This window comes from Pholis gunnellus, assembly GCF_910591455.1.
Source record: "Pholis gunnellus genome assembly, chromosome: 5".
NCBI classification, from domain to species: Eukaryota; Metazoa; Chordata; class Actinopteri; order Perciformes; family Pholidae; genus Pholis; species Pholis gunnellus.
This window is the reverse complement of record NC_136531.1, coordinates 13307780-13328354: the sequence shown is the minus strand read 5'-3', so window position 1 is coordinate 13328354 and position 20575 is coordinate 13307780. Positions and strand designations below refer to the sequence as shown.

At 42.1% G+C, this 20575-nt stretch overlaps 1 protein-coding gene across 3 annotated transcripts in view; it reads left to right on the top strand.

Annotated features, from left to right (window-relative positions):
- Nucleotides 1-20575, top strand: part of rptor (regulatory associated protein of MTOR, complex 1) — a 133092-nt gene that overhangs the window by 81018 nt on the left and 31499 nt on the right. For all 3 annotated transcript variants that reach the window (XM_079159845.1, XM_079159846.1, XM_079159844.1), the window contains exons 13-21: nucleotides 2467-2550; nucleotides 3633-3743; nucleotides 4857-4931; nucleotides 5092-5157; nucleotides 7768-7959; nucleotides 10225-10365; nucleotides 11313-11433; nucleotides 11670-11810; nucleotides 14575-14730. In XM_079159845.1, the coding sequence (XP_079015971.1) occupies nucleotides 2467-2550; nucleotides 3633-3743; nucleotides 4857-4931; nucleotides 5092-5157; nucleotides 7768-7959; nucleotides 10225-10365; nucleotides 11313-11433; nucleotides 11670-11810; nucleotides 14575-14730 (1087 nt within the window). The remainder of the gene's footprint in view (nucleotides 1-2466; nucleotides 2551-3632; nucleotides 3744-4856; nucleotides 4932-5091; nucleotides 5158-7767; nucleotides 7960-10224; nucleotides 10366-11312; nucleotides 11434-11669; nucleotides 11811-14574; nucleotides 14731-20575) is intronic.

Below are 20575 nucleotides of genomic sequence, written 5' to 3'. Positions count from 1 at the left end.
CAATGTTGCAGATTCCATGTTTGAAAGGGGCTTCATTCTCCAAACTCGAACCTTTATTAACCACAAACGTCACCTGCCAAGAGATTAGCATACTACCATTACAGCAATACTTTTAATACTGTTAACTCTCTTCTTTATTTATCCTCATCCCTCTCCTTTATTAAAGACACACTCTACTCCAAGTTTCCACTTTAGGTCTTCCAGTAGAAAAGTGAGCTATGTACTGCAAAGTCCTTGCTGTAAATTGAGCTCAACATTTGCAGGCCTATTTCCTTCATTACAACACTGCAACAAAACCTGTGACAAGAACAGTGCTGTGTTTCCTGTAGTGGTGTTAGATGAGTTTGGGATGCTTTAATTGCCACATGCTTTAGCTGTTGAGCTACAGCAGTTGGATGTTTCTCTCCTCCCTTTTCCTCCTCCTCCTCCTACCACCACCAACATCCCGTGGGGTTGTACAGTTGTGGTGTTGCATTATATCGCAGCGTGGTGGTGGTGCGCCGCTGTCCGTGTTGGATGTTAATTTCCTGCTTACTCAGCGCACTTCGAGCCGCAGTCCGTCCATATAGCAGTTCTGTCGGGACCCGTTAAGAGCCGAGGAAAAGGCAGACTGATCGGGGAGAGCTGGATGGGGTGTGAAGGCGTGTGTGTGTGTGTGTGTGTGTGTGTGTGTGTGTGTGTGTGTGTGTGTGTGTGTGTGTGTGTGTGTGTGTGTGTGTGTGTGTGTGTGTGTGTGTGTGTGTGTGTGTGTGTGTGTGTGTGTGTGTGTGTGTGTGTGTGTGTGCAGTTGATGTGGATTTGAAGAGCGAGAGAGGAAGCAAAGCAGCAATAGCCTTTAAGATTACGCAACATTATGCAGCTTTACACCGTGAGGGCAGCGTAATCTCAAGGCTCCTTCATGCTCTCTGATGTAACGGACGGACACATAAACAGGTTTTATACCCGATTAAGCACACAGATTCATGAGAATGAAGTTTAAAAAAGGAGGGTATTCTTGGAGGATTTACGATTTATTGCCAAAATATATAATCTGGCTCCATTTGAAAGATGCAATGAGCAACAAGAAATGGGCAACAGAGTACTCCATCAATAATGCTCTTTAATGAAATGAGCAAAGGGAGGACAACGAAGCTCAGGGATGAGCGATACGGTGCGGCGTTGTCTTGACAACTGGCATTTCATCCAGGAAGGATTAACCGATTTTGCAAAAAGGATTACAACGTCTCATAAATTATGATGTTACGGTAACAGCGGCACATTTGGCATTAGGCCTCCGTGACGTGATTGAGGCATGAATGTGCGTCGTACAACAACATGACGGTGTGTGTCGTATGCTCATAAACACACAGCGTGATGATGGAAAGTGCTTACTCATCGCACTGAAGGAGATTGCAGTCAAGGTGTTACGCGGATAAGGAAGTGAGACAAATATTCACACGCATGCATTCAAACGTATTTTTAATATTGCAGCATTGCTCAGGGATACTCAGCCCTATTATGATGTAATGAACATATATGTCAATGTGCTAATTTAATCATGTGCAGAAAATGAGCTTGTGTGTCTACAGAAGACCTAAGAGGCAAGTGGCGAGCCATTTTATAAGTCTGATTGAAATTGTTTTCTCTCCTGTTTATGACTTGAGAAAACAAAAGGGGTTATACACACACACCTACGTCACACACACAAGTGTGCATGTTCCCACGCTCTTCTTTAGAGCAGGAGGTAACCCTGGGCCGGTCTTCCCCCGGCCGCCTCCTCTTTGTGTGGTCACGCACACCAGGGTAAAGTCACGGAGAACGCTGATAATACATAATGTGTTGGTGGAAATGTTAGAATGTGTGTGTGTGTGTGTGTGTGTGTGTGTGTGTGTGTGTGTGTGGACCTGTATTCCTCCATATGCTTGTTCCCACACACACTGTGGGACAGTCACATGGGCGTGGACCGGTGTCCAGCCCTCACACAGAATCTTTGCTGCACTGAGCTTAATGCTGCATAAACTACACACACACACACACACACATACATTTTTAGCACCTACCATATGCCTCCTTAAAATAGTTCTCCTTGGCCCAAACTGTTACATCGTGATTCCATTTGGCATCCCTGTCATACACGTAAACCAAAATGTACACGCATGCACTATTGTATTGACCGAAGCATGAGTCTTCTTAAGAAGCCAAGTGAAATGTCAGCCAAGGACGCACCCAATCGCCCACACATGTACGCTTGTGCACAGACTTACAAAGTGAACAAGTGCGACCTGGTGCCAGTGTGCGACCAGTAGTGGTGTGAGAGCCACCTGTTTCACTCCACCTCCTCAACCTCTCTGCAGTTTCTCCTGCTGTCCTTCCTCCTCCCCCCCCCCCCCCCCCCCCCCTCCTCCTCCTCTCCTTCCTCCTTTAATCTCGGGCTTCCTCTTGGTTTGGAGGCAGCACAGTTGACCTCTGACCTCTGCTCTCTTTCAGGTCCTCCTTAGTCAGGTTCATCGGCTGCGAGCACTAGACCTGCTCGGACGGTTTCTGGATCTTGGTCCCTGGGCCGTCAGTCTGGTACGTTAGTTTGTGTCCCTGTTTTTTAATGTAATTCATTCAAAAGAACTCTCTACTTCTTCCATAACAATAAACAGACATTAGAGCTGGGGTAGACTTGTAGAGTAATATTAATGATAATATTATTAATAAGTAATATTGTTAATAGTTTGCCCTTCTGCTTAGTGTAGCCATGAACTCACAGAATTGCAGCATTGTCACATACAATGAAAACTGCATTGCTAGATACAAGGAACCAAAGAAGTGAGATGATATGTCCCTTTGATGTGGAGTCGCTGCAAGATGTTCCTAAAGCATAGGTTGACCAGTTATTTCAGGCCTAAAACAATAGTCAGGTATCCATATGAATGTTGAAGCAGGTTTTGCATGCTGTAATCATTCCCTTTGTACGTGCTGGCCATTAACAGATCCCTACTTAATGTACTTTCAATGTAAGTCATGGGGGACAACATCCACAATCCTCCTTTTGTGCAACGAAAATGTATTCAACAATGTATCTGTAGCCAACATGAGGCTTCAGCTTCCTGACTTGCATAAATCATGAGTATCTTAGTATACTATCTGTTTCCCCTTGCCTCCAGTCTTTATACTAAGCTAATATAAACTGCTTGTTTCCTCAATCCAGCTCCATACTGAATGCACAGACATGAGTGGTATCAATCTTCTCAGCAAAGTCCTGTTTTAAAAGGAATGAAATCAAATAACCTGTCAAGCCAGAATAATGCCACTGATCTGCGTTTCTTTGTAACACACTGAGCCAGTTCCAGCTCTTACTTCCTTGTGCTGTCACTCACAGTCCAAGTTGGAAGCATACTGAATGCTCCAAAAGTCAAACTCAGCTTATTGACAAAGCAGAAAAAAAGGACATTTGAACTCAAGTCAGTCACATTTGAGACTAATCCTCCCAGCTCCTTCTTCAGCTAAATTACATTCCTGTGTACGTGTTTACATTTCAGACCACAGGTGTGTCTTGGTGGCCAAACACATTCAGCCGCAAGGCCTGGATCATAAACTGCAATATCAATACTGCTTTATTAACATCAGTGCTGTGTGTGTGTGTGTGTGTGTGTGTGTGTTTTCAGGCCCTGTCTGTGGGGATCTTCCCCTACGTGTTAAAGCTGCTCCAGAGCTCAGCCAGAGAGCTGCGGCCTCTGCTGGTTTTCATCTGGGCTAAAATCCTCGCCGTAGACAGTGTAAGTTATGTAAAAACACTCACAAAAATTTAAATCATGCTGCCTCATCTTTTCAAAACCCTTAATGTCTTTTTTGTTTCATCAGCTTTTTTACGTCACAGGTTTACTGTTGTTATATAAATTCTATTGCACATATTGCAATAGAATTTAAGGACAAGAAATAAAGGAAAAAAACAAATGTATTTGGTGGAGATGCACCGATCGATCGGATGCCGATCAAAACCGAATGGTTCACCTTGAGAAGTATTTAAAAAATCCTATTCATTTGAATTGCATTTTTTCTGCAAATAACAACTTTAGATGACAATAAAAAAAGTAAACCGATAACATTTAGTATTTTTGACGGTTTACAATGACTTCAGGACGGTTGATATAATTTTTCGGCCCAGTTCCAGGATGGTGGTGAAAGTAGTCATCCTACAGCTTTACTGTCGATTACAATTACACTCATTACTTAGAAAGAAAATCTGAATCTTTTTAGATTATTTAAAATGAATTAATATCATTTAAATTACTATGTTAAACTTAAAGGGATATTTCAGATTTTTAATGTGGGGACTTATGAGGTTATTATCATAAGTCAGTGTATCTACAGTCGGCACGCCTCCAGGCTTCAGTTCCCTGTTGGAAAGGCCCGTCTGACGGCGATGTAAAGCTGTGAAAATATTGTAAATACAGCGTACACTTAATCTGTTAATGATTTTTTTAGGTGTACGTTTTGTTAAGGGTGCTAAAATACATTTTGCCCCCATTCACAGCAGTACATTGCTTTGCTCCAGTGCTGGTATACATGTCTGTTTCTCTGAACTGGGGGCATACAAGCCCATTTAAAAAACCTGCGAGTGATATTCCATATTGCAGCACACTGAGAAACGTGAATAAATCCAAGAGCACGCAGGAGTAAATCACATCATTTTTTTAAGTCTTGATTCTTTCACTAAAAACACTCAACAGTGTGACATTAGTCTGCATTCATGGTTTGGAGGTGCCACCATGGGAGAAATGAAAAATACTCGCTATGACATGCTGTATGAGTGGAAACTGACCTTAAGCAACAGAGTGAACCCTCTTCCTTGTCTCCCCTCCGATCTCGCTCCCTATCTGTCTCTGCAGTCATGTCAAGCTGACCTGGTGAAAGACAACGGACACAAGTACTTCCTGTCGGTGCTAGCCGACAGTTACATGCCAGTGAGTGTCGACCATGAATGTAATATAAAGGAATATATCTCTTTTCTTTTGGTTTTGACACTTGGCTGAACTTAACTGAAAGGAGTTGAGCAGAACATCGTCAGACAGTAGAGACACACTGACACAAGATATGATCTCACAGTTCTTTTCTTTGTTACAGGCTGAGCATCGAACCATGGCTGTCTTCATACTGGCTGTTATCGTCAACAGCTACAACACAGGGCAGGTACGGATGTGTGTCTAAGCATGTTTGGTTATGTGTGTATTTCTGAACCGCTGTCTGTGTGTTTGCTCGAAGCCCAAAGGGACAACGTACCGAATTGTTGATTTACTTTCCTCACCGGTACCTCAGCGGGTTCTTCTGGGGCCAGACATCACTTTGAGAAATGACTCTTATCGCCCATCCTGTTTTTCCGGAAGATATTTGTTGTGTGGCAGTTTTCTCACCAACGGTCACCTCTGTAATCTCCATTTCCATCCCAGCCACCTCCATGGTGACACTTTATCACTGCAAGTGTCACTTCGGCCTGTTCCTGGCCTCCTGTGTTCAATCCCAGAAGCCTTTTGTGCCGGATGCTGATCAAACGTCCGCGGGTGGGGTGTTGGAATGATGTAGCTTGTCATTTCATGAACTACACACACTGACACACTGTTCCACAAAGAAATATCCCACCATTACTCCCTTTTGCTTTTTCTCTCGTGCTCTCTGCAGTTATTTTTCTGTCTAGCTCTGAATGTAATGTGACTGACATATTTTTTCTTCGTTCACCTGACAGTACTGCTCTCACTTAACATGATATAAATGTGACAAATCAGAGAAGCTATTTGTGCTCTCAAGCTCAGAAACAGCTATTCTTCTTCCACTACCACTGTTCCTAAATGCTCCTGCCTCTCTCAAAGGCCTGTAAATAATAGATGCTCCCAACATTACAGAGACTCTCAGCCTGCTCCACGTCTCTATTATTTATCCCTCTTACTTTCAACAACAGCACTCATTACTGCGGTAAGGTTGTTGCAAACATACACGCAGACCACTGTCGTCGTAATATTCCAGCTCTTGGAGTTCAGCGGGGAGGCTCGCTCAGAGCGCAGTGGATGGCGCAGTAGCAATCTGTGGCACATGAAGAAAGTGAGAGGAGGCACATTGTGTCTGTGCTGGTAATGATTGTGACGCCTTAATCTGTAGTAGACAAAGACACATTCTCAGCACACTAAAATAGGTCCATTTGTTGTGGTTCATGTTGGTAGGAGTTGTTGCGTTAAAGGCTTTTATGTTCACATGTTGTCACACAGAAATTACTGCAAAATAAACCAGACTAGAAGTATATATTTGTTGTGCACTTCCGCTATGTCTACTGGTTGCCTTGATAAATTCAAGACTTTGTAGGCAAACATTCACACAGCACTAATGTCATACTTTGCTCTTTCATTCATTCCACTTTCAATTCTTTTGATCGGTGATGAGCTACTCTCAATTAAAGTTAGTGAATGCTTGCAGGTGTTTGGCATTGCAATATAGGGAAAGGGAGCAACTGCAAGGTTTTTACTATAAAACATCTACAGAGGAAGTGTTGCATCTCAACAGCATCTTAACACGGATAAAAGAAATCTGCTAAATGGAACAGACTGGAATTAATTAACAAATATACACAACACTCCCTCTGCATTGTTTACAGTGGTAAAGATGTGCAGTAGATTATTGCCTCCCTTTCCTGGTATGCTTTGGATGTGAAGTACTTCTGCATTGAGTTTATTGAGTCGTTTAACACAGATTGAAAAAGATGGCCAGGTTCAACAGCCTGAAATCAACTAACCAATGAAAACTTTGAGAATTGAGAATAGTTTAACATAGATTTTGAAAAATAGCAAAGTAGAAAAGAGTGGAATTAATTAAACACATCACCTCATGTTTCACAGTAAAAGCCTCAGTGTCTCATAATGTAAAACCTCTCACTGTTTTGTATGTGAAACATATGCAGGAAGTGTGTTGTTTTATTGACAGTAGACCAAAATAGAAGTGATTGGAATTAAAAAGTAAGTCTGTTCAAAAGAGAAGCTGTCAGTGATGACAGCGTAACTCTGTGGTTGTGCTGATGGAATTACTGCCATTAAAATATACATTATGCTCACTTTACCATGTGAGCCATTCGTATTACAGTTGATTCCAACCAGGCCTTTATTTTTGTAATGCTTGGCAAACACATTGTTTTACTTTTCACAAAGTTCATCCTCCTTTACAGTCAGTCAGTCTTTTTGTTTCATCATGAAAAGAAGAAACACAAAGGAAACAGAAAAGCAGAACAGTCCCCGTTATTGCTCTGCACAAATTGATTCAATCAAAAGTAAAGTTTTACGAGGATTTTGAATAGAGGACTTTAGACTGCCTCAAACCTTGATGGACAAATTACCCTTTGTTCACAAAAAAAGGGGCTGAAGGGGTTCAAAGGAATGAAGTCATACTGCTGCACACCTCATAACCTGTTTGTCCATCACAGTGTGAAGTTACAGGTTAGATATAATGAACTGACTAATGATGTACAAGTGTAAGCCTGGAGCCTCTGTGCTGCTCAGGATGGTTCAGACTTTAATAAGACCAGTGTGTTTTTAATAGGTGGTGACTCATGGGAAATGATGCTTTGCTCAAATGGCCTTGCCACTGTTGCTATTACTTCATACCTCACAGTCCTTAAAATCCTCTTGCATGTCTTGAATGTATGTAGGCATCCCCCCGCATTTAAAACCTGAAAGTAAAAAGTGCACATATGGACAACTGATCTCTCACACTCTTCATTTTGCATCACTCCTTCTCCTCTCACTCTCCTTCTCCCCCCACCAGGAGGCCTGTCTGCAGGGCAACCTAATAGCCAACTGCCTGGAGCAGCTGTCGGACCCCCACCCCCTGCTCCGCCAGTGGGTGGCCATTTGCCTGGGCCGCATCTGGCAGAACTTTGACCCGGCACGCTGGTGTGGAGTTCGGGACAGCGCCCACGAGAAGCTCTACACTCTGCTGTCGGATCCCATCCCTGAGGTGAGAGAGAGGTTCATACCGGAGTTCAGGTACATTTGACAAAGTAGGAGGAGATGTTTTTGATCATTTTCACTGCCAAAAGGGCAATTCAAGAATATCTTGTATTGCAAATGATTAAGTAGCGCATGGTCATCAATGGATTACCTGTTTAGGTTCTTCTTCCGAACAGATAGTTCTTTTTTCCAAGTAGCCGATCATTACCATGAAGTGCAAATGAAGCACAAGTGTCTCCAAATAATTTGCTGTCAGGTCACAAACACACACTTAACAGTCTCTTTAAATATAAAGTTTTAAAATAATGTAAAGTTCACATTTGAGGTATTCCTAGATATTACGCAGGTCTAACCTGTGCACACCCAACCCCACGCACACGGAGCAGACTCCCGGTGTTCAAACAGGACGCTCAGCATCTGACTGGGTCGTGTGTGGACCAGAGGGACAGCGAGACAGAGTTTGGTCTGAAGTTCACCCAGAGACTCGGTGCCCTCGCTCAGACATGGCACATATTTGCATGTGTTCACACATGCACCTACAAGGAACATCTGTTTCCAGAAGTAAATTCCTCCTTCCCTTGGAAAGACAGCTGCTTTGGCCGTAGGGTTGAAACTGAGGTCTGCGCGCACACACACACACACACACACGCACACACACACACACACACACACACACACACACACACACACACACACAGAGCACTTTTTCAGCTGCATTTCCAGGTTGTACATTTATTTTACATTAGGAGTTTTCAGAGTATGTGTTAATTTTTAGGGCCACTAGAGACAGACAAACTAGATGACTGGATTTTAAATTTCTCTTTGGGTGTTCAATTGAGACTATTCACACAGCGTCACATTGTCAACCTTAATGTCACTGAACAGAGAGAAAAGGAAAACGCTTTTAGAAATGCTGCCATTCTCTGTTTTTACTCTGGGTGAATTCAAGCTGATTTTAAAGGATCCATTTATATAGCTGTTTTTTTGACAACTAAAATGCCAGCATGTTTATCTTGTATATATTTATGCAGTGTGTGACGGTTGTCGGCCTCTTGTTTGTAATGTATTTATTGGGGTAACTTTTTTTTATCTCGCTATCTTGAGTAGTTTTCTCATGAAAAAGAGATTTTAATCTTCATGAGGCACAATATCATAAACACCTTTACAGTCCAGCATAAATACAACAGATACAATTTTTGTGAAGTTTATAGTGTTCAGGGATGCCCTAGAGTCCAGTCAGGGGATTTTTATTTTGTTTGTTGTTAAAAGCATAAAATGCCTCCAAAAAATATTTAATTGGTTCCAACTGTCTATATACACATGTGAACTGTTGCACACCAAAAACACTTTGTCAAACACTTGTCAAAAAGTCCATTCCACAAAAGAGAAGATGCAATACAGGCTGAAGAGACGCTGCTGTATTCAAGTTATCTGTTGTTGGGGTGTACAGAACTACAATGACCTGTATTTCATATATATATATATATATATATATATATATATATATATCTCACTACCATGGCTTCTAAAAATAGCATAGATTTAAATCAACACATCTTGGTGTAGATGGTAGAATTGACTGAAGGCTGTTTGTAGACTGCCTGAGTGAAGTTGGCACATTAAGATGCTTTCTTGTATTAAAGTCTTTTGTTTTAATTTTGTTTCAAGTCACAGGGATTTTTTTTATTTTTTTATTCCAGGTTTCAGAATTTTTCTTTTAATCTGACACGTTTCAGCTGATCATTTTTAATTGGAGCGAAGCATAATTTATCAAAGCAACATCTGGGTAAAGCTTCATTGCATGATTAAAAAGTAGCGGCGATGATGATGATGATCATTCATATTGGTGCTTCCAATGAAAAACAAAATGTTTTCTCTTGGCTCAACAAACAATACAACCACATATTCATTCTTGTGCTGTAATTTGGTTCTGTCCCCTGATGGTAAATTCCTTCTGTGAGATGGCAAATTTGGATGAAACAGCCAATGAAGCGGGCAGAGAAAGTGATGAGTTATAGTGACAAAAAGCAGCTCGCTGGAGCACGTAGCACTGATCATCTCCGGGGCATTTCCTGGTGTTACATTGAAAGAAAATTGCACCATAATTACCTCTAAAACTTTCAACATTTTTGTTGTCTGCTGAACACGCTGTCTTCAGACAGTTAAAAGGAGCAGAGCTGCTCATCGATGAAGGAAGATCGGACTGACAAAACATCCAAACCCCATCAAAAAAAAGCTTTAACCTTGTGTTTTAATTTAATAACCACTGCAGGTGAGGTGTGCGGCTGTCTTTGCTCTGGGCACGTTTGTTGGAAACTCTGCTGAGAGGACGGACCACTCCACCACCATCGACCACAACGTGGCCATGATGCTGGCCCAGCTCATCAACGATGGCAGCCCTGTGGTCCGCAAGGTCACTGCAGCACAATAACACTCACATAAAGCACGTAGTTGATTATTTTATTATATGCACGTCACATTAAGACGATCCAGTAAAATGCCAGAGGCAAGTAGAAACTATGGCTCCAAAATCTATGAAAACAGTTGATAAGTGTGGGCTTGTCCTTGTCCTTAGTCCTTGTCCTATGAGTACTAGACTGCACTGCAGTGCAGGTAGATGATTTGTTCGCTATTCGATGCAGTGAAAACAGTTAAATTCCCCAGCACAGTCTATATTGAGTGATGACGAGATTATTATCTAGATAAAACAAATAAATGGCCGTGTTGCCCTCAGGACACAGTTAAAGGAGTCGTAAAAAAATGTTAGCATTGAGTCTAATCTAATTTTTTCTGAGTTAGACGAGAGGATCGATACCTCTCATGTCTGTATGTTCTACACTTCATGATTGTCAGAGTTCAATATAAAATAACTATTAATACTGAATATATTTCAACTGTCGGTGTGGGCATCCAACTAAGGATTACGATTGATTACAATTTGCCTTTCAGGTCTTTGGATTTATTTAAAGTGTCCATCATGACTCTGTTTACAAATTGATCCAAGCTCATCTTTGTAATAATGTTAATTACAAACGACAAAGGTCAGTCACTTTATGAGGTTGTGACGCTATCATAGTGACAAAATCTGTCCACAGACAGTAATAGAAACACCTGGTAAAGTACTCAAAACCGCCCCGTTGGTAGTTCCCACTACAGCAGTTGTCTCGAGGACCACATGTTCTTCATGATGACACACACTGGTAAATTGATCCTTCCTTAAGAGATAAGAGATGTATTACTCATTTGTCACCATTGTACCTGGAAATATACTGCTTGGCTTGAAGATATTAAGACGTGAAGTGAAAGAAAATCCAAACCTGTGAAAGTGAATGATCTTTTATTTCCGTATGCGTTTGACAGGAGCTGGTAGTAGCACTGAGTCACCTGGTGGTCCAATATGAAAGCAACTTCTGTACAGTTGCCCTCCAGTTTATAGAAGAGGAGAAGAACTATACAGTACCGTCACCGGCCAACACCTCAGGTACTGCAGACACAAACACTAACGCGCGATTTATAATTGCACAGCAACTTGATTTTAGTCCAAGAATGCACATCATTTGAGGAAAGCTTATATTATACAGTGCTATAAGTAGATTATAACACATTTTAAGTCTGTTTATAATGTATTATAGACATGGGCGTAGAAACATTTATTTTCATTTGTTGGGGATCATCCTGCCTCTGATCTGATGTACACTCTGCTGTGTTGACGTCCAGAGCCTGGTAACTTGACTCCAGTGAGGGACAGCCCGGCCATCCCACGCCTGCGATCGGTCAACTCCTACACCAACATTCGAGCTGCTACCACTGCCCGCAACCTGAACAAGAGCCTGCAGAACCTCAACCTCAATGAAGAAGGTAGGAGGGGAAGAGAATGCTGGGAAATGGCGCAAAAGAGAAAATAAGGCAGATGGGAGAGATATAAATAAGATGAAGCAGAAATTTAGATGAATTTCTAGGAGGACAGAATGAAGACAAAGAAGACAATTTAGTCAGCTGAATGACAGAAATTAATCCGAGGAGAGACCATGAGCACATTTCATAAGGTCTTCAGCTTTGGGCCGTAGATCTAACAGTTCCCAGACTTACTTATTCATTCTGTCATTGCCATTACCGAGACGTACTCTGTAATAAGAGTGTTTTACAACCAGCAGAGAGATTCAGACCATTTGGCCAGTTTGTGTTGTGTTATTTATTCATATCTGGCAATCCTTGGCACTCGTGTCTTACAATTGTGTGATGTAGATAAATGCCAGAACACACATGGACCATTTATTGTAATTGCACAATTTAGTTGTGTTATATGCAAGATCAAGGTGTTTGGCTTCCAAAATGATGCTCCCTCTTCAGTGGTGACCCTTGGCCCTTTCTCAAAACAATCCCTATCTGCTTTCACCTCGGTTCAAATGTCTCTACACAATAAGTAACACTTGCGGCTGTAGAGGGCACATCTACATTCAGGAGGTCAAGCAGCAGTACCCATCAAAACGAATGTTATGTAGTTAAACATGTCAGTTTTACTTAAATTAAGTATATTTTGTCAATAACCGCTTCACAGTCCAAAAACCTTTTAAAAAGGAAAATCCTCCAACTTTTTTGTGGATGTCCAATCAGTGTTGATGGTAAATGTAGTCAATTGACGCAATGATTTCCTCAGTACCAGGATGCATTACACAAACCCGAAGGGTCTCCACGCCTCTCACACGACTGATGCAGCCGCAGCCTTTCAACGCTGCACTTCTTCTGCCGTTACTCTGGCTTAAATAAATACGACTGAATATCCAAGTCATTTAAAACACGGTAAAATGTATCCTCGTCCATAACATCCTCTGCACGCATATTTTGGGATGACATTTTCGCTGTTGGAAATGTAACTAGTTTGCAATTCAAGCAAAAAGAACAAGAAAGTTCTGTTATTGAGCGGCACTTGGAGCATCCAAGACTACAAATCCAAGCTAAAAAAAGCAGCCTGTAGTTCTTCAAATGACGACGCTGGATGCAGAAAGGACAACAGAGTTTTCAAAATCATCTTTCTGAGTCAATGTAGCCCACTCTGAGGAGTTTATTGCTTCAATGGACTACATTTACCATCAACACTGATTGGACTTCGACAGTAAAAGTGACAAATTTTGCCTTCAATTGGCTAATATCTCCTGAGAATATTCAATTACAAATTTGAGCAGTTTCATAGCAGGGTTCAAAATGCCCTGGCTCTGATTTGAGCATGAATCCCAGTTTTATCGTCAATAACTCTACATTGGGTTCTGCTTCATCCAGCTCCTCTGTGATATTGGCCTCAGGTTTCATAGTTGCTGCTCAAACTGTTCTTCTGGCTTGTTGCTTCGCCATGGTCCCACAGATATTAGATTAGATTGACTTTTTGGCTCTGGCCTTTGGGACCCTAAATGGACGGCCAGACTGGAGAAGCTCAAACTCTAAATGTAGTGGATGTGAGGTATCTGCAGTTCGGTTTAATTATATGTTTCTATAACTCTCCTCATCACCTTACCTGCAAAAACTATCTTGCAGAACTTGTTTTTGCTCTTTGCACTCAAGTGACAAACTAATTGGCACTTTGGTAGATTCAGTAAAAACAGAAGTTCTTGCGGTTTATTTACATATTTACTAAAAAGGAGGAGGGAGCCAACAGGGACAAGAAACATGCCTCCGCACAGATCAGTCCAGTGAATGTGCGGATCTCACTGAGCCTGGCTGAGTACCAGTGGGGACAAGGAGCTCTCCATGGTGCTGAAGTGTGGGCCTGAGCTCATACAGGGGCAGGGATTACACTGTGGGACACACTCCCTACTCTGAACCATGGATACTGATAGAGGGCTAGCTCACTGAGCTGTTACGTTGTGTTATGTGGTTTCATTGTAGATGTGTTATACCTACAAAACAAAGAGCGCTGGCTACAAATGTTCCTTCTTTAATTTATGCAAATACTTAAGATTTCTACGATTTGTTTTCCATTCTCTGCCACGTGCCATTCTGTAGGGGTAGTGCAGTGTGGTAAGTTGCACCAGTGTCTAACTGGTCTGACTGTTTAACACTGCCAGTAATGCATAAGCCCTGAGCGAAGTTAAATCCGTCACTGTGAAGCGTGCAATCTACTGTCGACACCATTCCTAATTCACATATTCTCGGTGCTTACGCCAATGTGCAGCGGTGTTTATCATCAATAAGCATCGAGCAGAGCGTATTTCCACTCTCTTCCAATCTCCAGTTCCACATTTCAGCCTGCAGTCAGTTTGGAGGATGCATGGCGTTTGGGTTTTGTTTGAGTCACGAGTAATGTTGAGATCAGGAGAATTGCAGCAGGAGGTGACTGAGCCTGACATCTGAAATTAAGTTATGAGCAAGTTCTTGTGTCGGCATGTAACCTCCAAGTGTAAGTACGGCTCAGACCTTGTTGGGTGTTGATTTGGCGAGTGGTTTACAACAATGATTACAATCATAAACTTTATTTATACAGTACTTTTAGAGCGGCTAAACTGCTTTCTAGACAAAACAAGAGGCTCTTTTTCTTCCTCTTCAACTCGTATTACATTTGTGATGGTCATGATTTTGTTGCCGATTGGGTCAGACGGTTTTGTGTGTACGTGTCTGTTTCTTCATTCAGGTGGCCCAGCAGCCTTCTCTCCTGGTAACCTGAGCACCAGCAGCAGCGCCAGCAGCACCCTGGGGAGCCCCGACAATGACGAGTACATCCTCTCCTTTGAGACCATCGACAAAATGAGACGGGTGTCCTCCTATTCTTCGCTCAACTCCCTTATAGGTAAAAACCTAACAAAACCATTGGTCATTGGCCATTGCTCAAAAATTCATGCCAATTACGTCAAATTCACATAAATATCTGAGCCCTAGCATCTTTTTTTTATTGTTCCCAATGAGGAGAGAGCTTATGCGGCTGCCTTGAGAAAAGGCGCTGCACCCAGCGTCTTTTTTCTCAGCGCGTCGACTTTCTTATGGGGCCACTCCGAGCAAGTTGTAAATCTCTGATCTTTTCAAAAAAGCATACAACAGTGAGGTGGTCATTCTAGTTTAAATCTATCTCCTACTAGTCCCGTCAGCTTTATAAAAGTGCAGCTTAGTCGATACGTTGAAAGCCAACATTTCTGAGCTAAAATACGTTACGATACGTTTCATATCACATTTGCAGAAATGCACAATGCCGCATGGTTGAAACAATTGGTTAGGTTGAGGCAACAACACGGTTAACAAAAAAAAACGTGTTTTTTGCTGTATTAATAATGTAAGAACGTAATGTAAGAACTGTAACATTGTAAACACACACCATTCAAAGTCCTCGTCCCCGGCTCAACGAGTGAGCGAGGGAGAGAGAGCAGGACGGTCGAGCAAGCTGCAGAAAGAATGAAGAGAGGAAGCAGCGTTAGTGAGAACGAGGCAGTGAAAACTGATTTCCCATGACTCTCCCTTGAGGACTAAGCTTGAGAGAAAAAACCAGGAGAACGCGATGGCACCAGAGAGGAAGACCTCGGGCTAGACGTTAAGAGGGTGAAACCCCTCAGACGAGGGAGGTGACATAGAAGAAAGCTCCCAGTCCTAGAATATAAGAAGTGTAAAAAAAGGTTTGCAGATGTGTAAAGGACAGTAGAGAGGAAGATCGGTTAGACTCTGTGAGCCACCTGAGGCCATTTAAGTCCTTTTCCTCGTACGCTGAACTGGAAACCGCTCACTTACCCTTGTTTTTAGGTGATTGGCAGGCTCCACCATGCGTCATGACGGCCAGTTTGTGTGCGAGCAGGAAAACCATTAACTCCCTCCCGCCCCTTCGGGAATAGAAACTGGGGTTTCCCGTCCTCCGCTCGCTCTCTCTCTCTCTCTCTCTCTCTCTCTCTCTCTCTCTCTCTCCTCACATTGTTGCATTTAATTTCCCAGCTGCCCTGTCACGTCCCAGTATGTGATTTTTGCCCGGCACGATGGTAAATGAGTTGAAATGGAAATCAAATGGAAAAGAAAATGGAGCTATGGAGAGCAGTGAAATTGACTTGGCATGAAAGTAGGTTCAGGTACTATAATGACATTTCCTTTTCAGCGGGTTTTCTTTGACTTGTTCGTTAAATGAATGCTACCTTATTTTAAGTGTGTCTGACTCAATCGAGCTCAGCTTCATAGCGGCCTTTTGAGGAAACAGACTAATTTCCTCTGCTCATAAATTCAGCTTTAACACAATATGCTGTGTAAATCTGGATTGAGTTGCACTCATATGCACGTACAAATGTAGTTTTTAAGTCCCATGTACATATTTCTCTCTCACACACGGACAAAGTAAAGGTGATCTAATGTGTTGTCTGCCCTTTCTTCTTTATAGGAAGTTACAGGTCATTTCTTTCATCCACTTCTCTTTTTTATATATAGTGGAGCATTTCTACAATTAATTTTTAAGGTGCAGGTACAATGGGACACCAAAGCTCGGGAGTTAATGTTTGATGAAAAAAACAAAACAATAAAAACAGCCTGGCCCAGCGCTTGTTCTCATTACCCTTTTATCCGACAAATTTAGCATTTGATGTCCGGTTAAACCTTTCTGAAGCTGCATAATGCTGGCGCTAGGCCCCCCCTGGTACACAGGTTAAGAAACATATTGGCCCCCTCGCCCACTAGGTCCCAGCCTCCCAGCGCGCTTGTTTATAACTTCCACCTCGCAGTGTGCTGCATGTATCAGCAAGCAAGGCAGGGCAGATGAATAGATGTTGGTAACAATATTCAGAGGTATAAAGAAACGACTGAAATACATACTTGAATGCAGATGAGTGTCAAATTCCATGTTGTGTTGGCATTTACGTTTTTCTTGTCACTTGTATTCGGTTATCTAATTCAGCCGAGACTTCACACGTCTTTTTTTTTTTATTGTTTTCTTATTTGCCTCTCTCTTTTGTCTGGTTTGAAGTTTTATTCATACGACCCTTGGGGCTTTGTTTTTTTTAATCTCGCCTTAAAAATGTATGAACTTGTTTTTCTCTTTCTGGAATACAGCAGCATACATTCTCAGTTTCATCACATCTATGTTTTAACACTGCAAACAAACAGAAGCAAATGTCGACAGGTAAAGTGGCCTTAGTATTATGTTGTCGAAAACAAATTGAAACCATAAATGCTAAATGCAGCAGTTGCTGCACACTGGCCTGCAAGGAAACCAGCAGGAGAGCAAAACTGTGTGGGAGTCTCGGTAGAGTAGTGATTTACATTTTATACGTTTGTTCTTTTCCTTGTTTGTCTTCTTTGCCTTCTTACTATAGTTTGTACAAATCCTACTTGATCTAATGATGGTGCTAAATGATAAGTTAAAGATCACTAAAATCTATTTGGATCACCCCATTTGAAAAGAAATTGAAATTTTATTATAGTCGTCATATACATTAGTTACATAAATATATATATTTATGTAACTTCTGCATTTAACCCATCCCTAGCTTATTGGGAGCTGCTGAGAAGCGCCCAGGGAGCGGTTAGGGGTTTAGTGTCTTGCTCAGGGACACTTCGGCACTTTGACTCGTAGTAAGGATCGAACGGCCTACATGAGAACATGAGTGTCTGAACCAAATTGTGTTGATCTTGTAGATGTTTTGACATTTTGACCACCACATAAGGCCACAATGAGCTCCCTCTAGCGTCCCCTATTCCTGGCAACATGTTTATATCCCCCCAAGTTGTCTAACATTTTAGTTTATTTTTACTTCCAAACATACAGTATTATTACCTTTACTTATTAGTAACCAAAGACCCATTATAATAAAAACAACCAAAATAAACGTATAAGAAATACAGCACTTCAACCAGTTCATCAGTGTCCTAATAAAGTGTCACCCTCGTCATTGACTCTGTGTTCTTATGAAATTATTTCAGACATAGGTTCCATCAATTTTATTTTTATATAATATCTTCAGAGGATGTATTTTTCCATTATCTAAATGTGACAACCCCTAACTTTAACACTGTAAAGTCATATTTTTATATATTGGCAATTCTGTTTGGTCCCCCAATTAGCATAGACTTGGCGATACAGAACCCTAACCACTTCCTAATGTTTTATATATATTATTATAATATTAATACATTTTCAAATAAATGTATTAACTTACACTGAGTACATTTTCCCCCAGTCTCTTTTATATACTCCCGGTATTTTATAGTATTCGAAACCATTCCTAATCGCCACCAGCTCGTTTTTGGTGTTCCAAGTTTTCTTTTGCTCAGAGCAATATTTAGGACTTGATCTGCCTCCAGGCAGATGGCCCAGCCATCACTGTCATTTGCCTTCTCGGGGGAACACCAAAGTCAGTCTGATGTATCCTCTGGTGAACATGAATGTCTTAGCAAAATATCATGGCAATCCATCCAGTAGTTAAAATATTTCATTGGTACAAGGCCAGCTATGGCTCAGGCTGTCTACTAATCACACGGTTGGCGGTTAGATCCCCAACTCCTATCCACAAGGCAATGTGTCCTTGAGCAAGACATTCAACCTCAAACTACTCCTGATGGTGAGACCAGCACGTTGCATGCTGTCTCGCTGCCGGTGTGTGAAACGAGAGGCAAAATGGTAATGCGCTTTGGATGAGCGCACTATATAGCTCCATTAAATGCCTGATTAAGGTGTCTAAAGTAACGCCGTGCTTAACATTTCCTGTATCTGCATTGACATTTATATTTTGTCACTTCATGGGCTTTGATTCACTTCTATCTGTGTCGGTGTATTTTAGGTACTCTCCCATTTGAAGAGCATCACAGAAATGATTTGGTGCTGCTTGCGCTGCTTACATCCCTCTGTAAAATATATTATAAACTATTATAGAGGAATTTCTTCTTTGCTTTGAAATGTTCAGATGCAGTTTGTATGCCTCAAGCATTCACAGCTCCAGAAATCACTCAGCAGAGTCAAAGGTATTTTATGTCACCTGCCAAAATTGAGAAGGCCATAAAACAGTGATGCAGTGGTTGATTTAGCCAATAATTAACATCTTTACTACTGTACATCCATTCCACTGTGAGCAAGTCTCGTGTCAAGTCAGGACAAGTCACTGGTGCCGCATTCAGCCAGTGAGTAATGTAAGATGTCACGTTCCCTCATGTGGACTATGTAGAGGCGGTGCAATGGTAATTTGTGTGCACTCGTAATGTAGCGCAGCAGTTAAATGGGAAAGGAACCATATTTCATATTTATCAACTGGCAGTTTACTGCAGCAAGTAGCGCTCTAGCTAGCCATCGCTAATCATATTCTGCCCCTTAGGCTGCAGCCTAATCACCTCTTTAACTCCATCAGTTGCCTTCGCTTCGCTTTCATCTCTTTTCTCTTCCTTCTTCTCTTGGTTTCCTGTCTTTTTCCGACTCTGTCTTCTCTCTCCATCTCTTTTTGCCTTTCTTACCCGTCTTTGTTGTATCTCGCCGCACACAGGCTTCTGAAATATTGTATCTCTCCCTGTTCCCTTGTTTTTTCCCCCCTCTCTATCTTTACTCCTTCTGGCCTCTCTGCTCCTCACTTTTTCCAGATTTCTCCTTGTGTGTGTATTGTATCCTTCTGTCCCCAAGCTGTAGCCCTCTATCCTCCTCCCCTCCTCTGTCTCCTGTCTTTTGAAGCTTAGGCCCATTGAACCCTCTTGTCTCTCTCTTAAGAGGAGCTATAAGAGGACCCAGGCTTCAGTCATTCCCACATCTCCACAGCACCCTTAGGAGTTTGCAGCTCCAGGGCTTGGCACGCCTGCCTCGTCAAAAAGTGAGGACGGGGAAGCAGTGAGATGATAAAAGGAAATGAGATAAAAGTGGTCATCCTCACAGGTCAAATTCACAGGACCACCTGCATGGTTGACAAGATCTGAGGAGAAGAAGGAAAGAGGGGAGGAAACTGAAAAAGTGGAGGAGAAACTGTATGAAACTAATACTGCTCAGTGTCCCCGTGGCTGACACTGAGGGAGGAGAGAAAGACGACAGATTGATGCTGACAGACAAAGGGCCAAAGCAGAAAAGGCACAGCAACAGGGAAGGAGGCTCAGTGCGATGCAGAGACAACGTGCTAAAGTTGTTACGCACAGAATTAGGGAGGGTGTGGGGAAAAGATGAAGGTTTGTTGCCAACACAAACCGATGCACATCTGGCAGGTTGAGGTCCTTAACAAACTGATGTCGGGGAGTAGCTCTCGAAAAATCAAAGGAAAGGGCGAGAGAAGATGGCTAATGGGCAAACAAGCAGTCAGAGGTTAGTTTAAAATCACAAGTTCAGAGAACGATAAGTAAGAGTGAAATTGAGTGAAAACTCTCCCACTTCACTGTAAAAACAATGCTGAAAATTAGAATTGCGAACAAAAACACCTGAGAGTGAAGAGACTTTGTTCATTTGTATTCATGATAACAGCGACAGTTGACAGCAACGAAGCTCCAGTGGATTAGAAGAACCAGCTGTTTGTAGTGTGTGTGTGTGTGTGTGTGTGTGTGTGTGTGTGTGTGTGTGTGTGTGTGTGTGTGTGTGTGTGTGTGCGGGTGCGTGTTGATTAATGATGTACATTACCTCACACTGGAGGTCACGTTCCCCCTGCCACCTCAACACATCCAACAACTGCAGGAGGGGAAATGGCAGGCCTCATGATGCTAATGTGATGATTGTA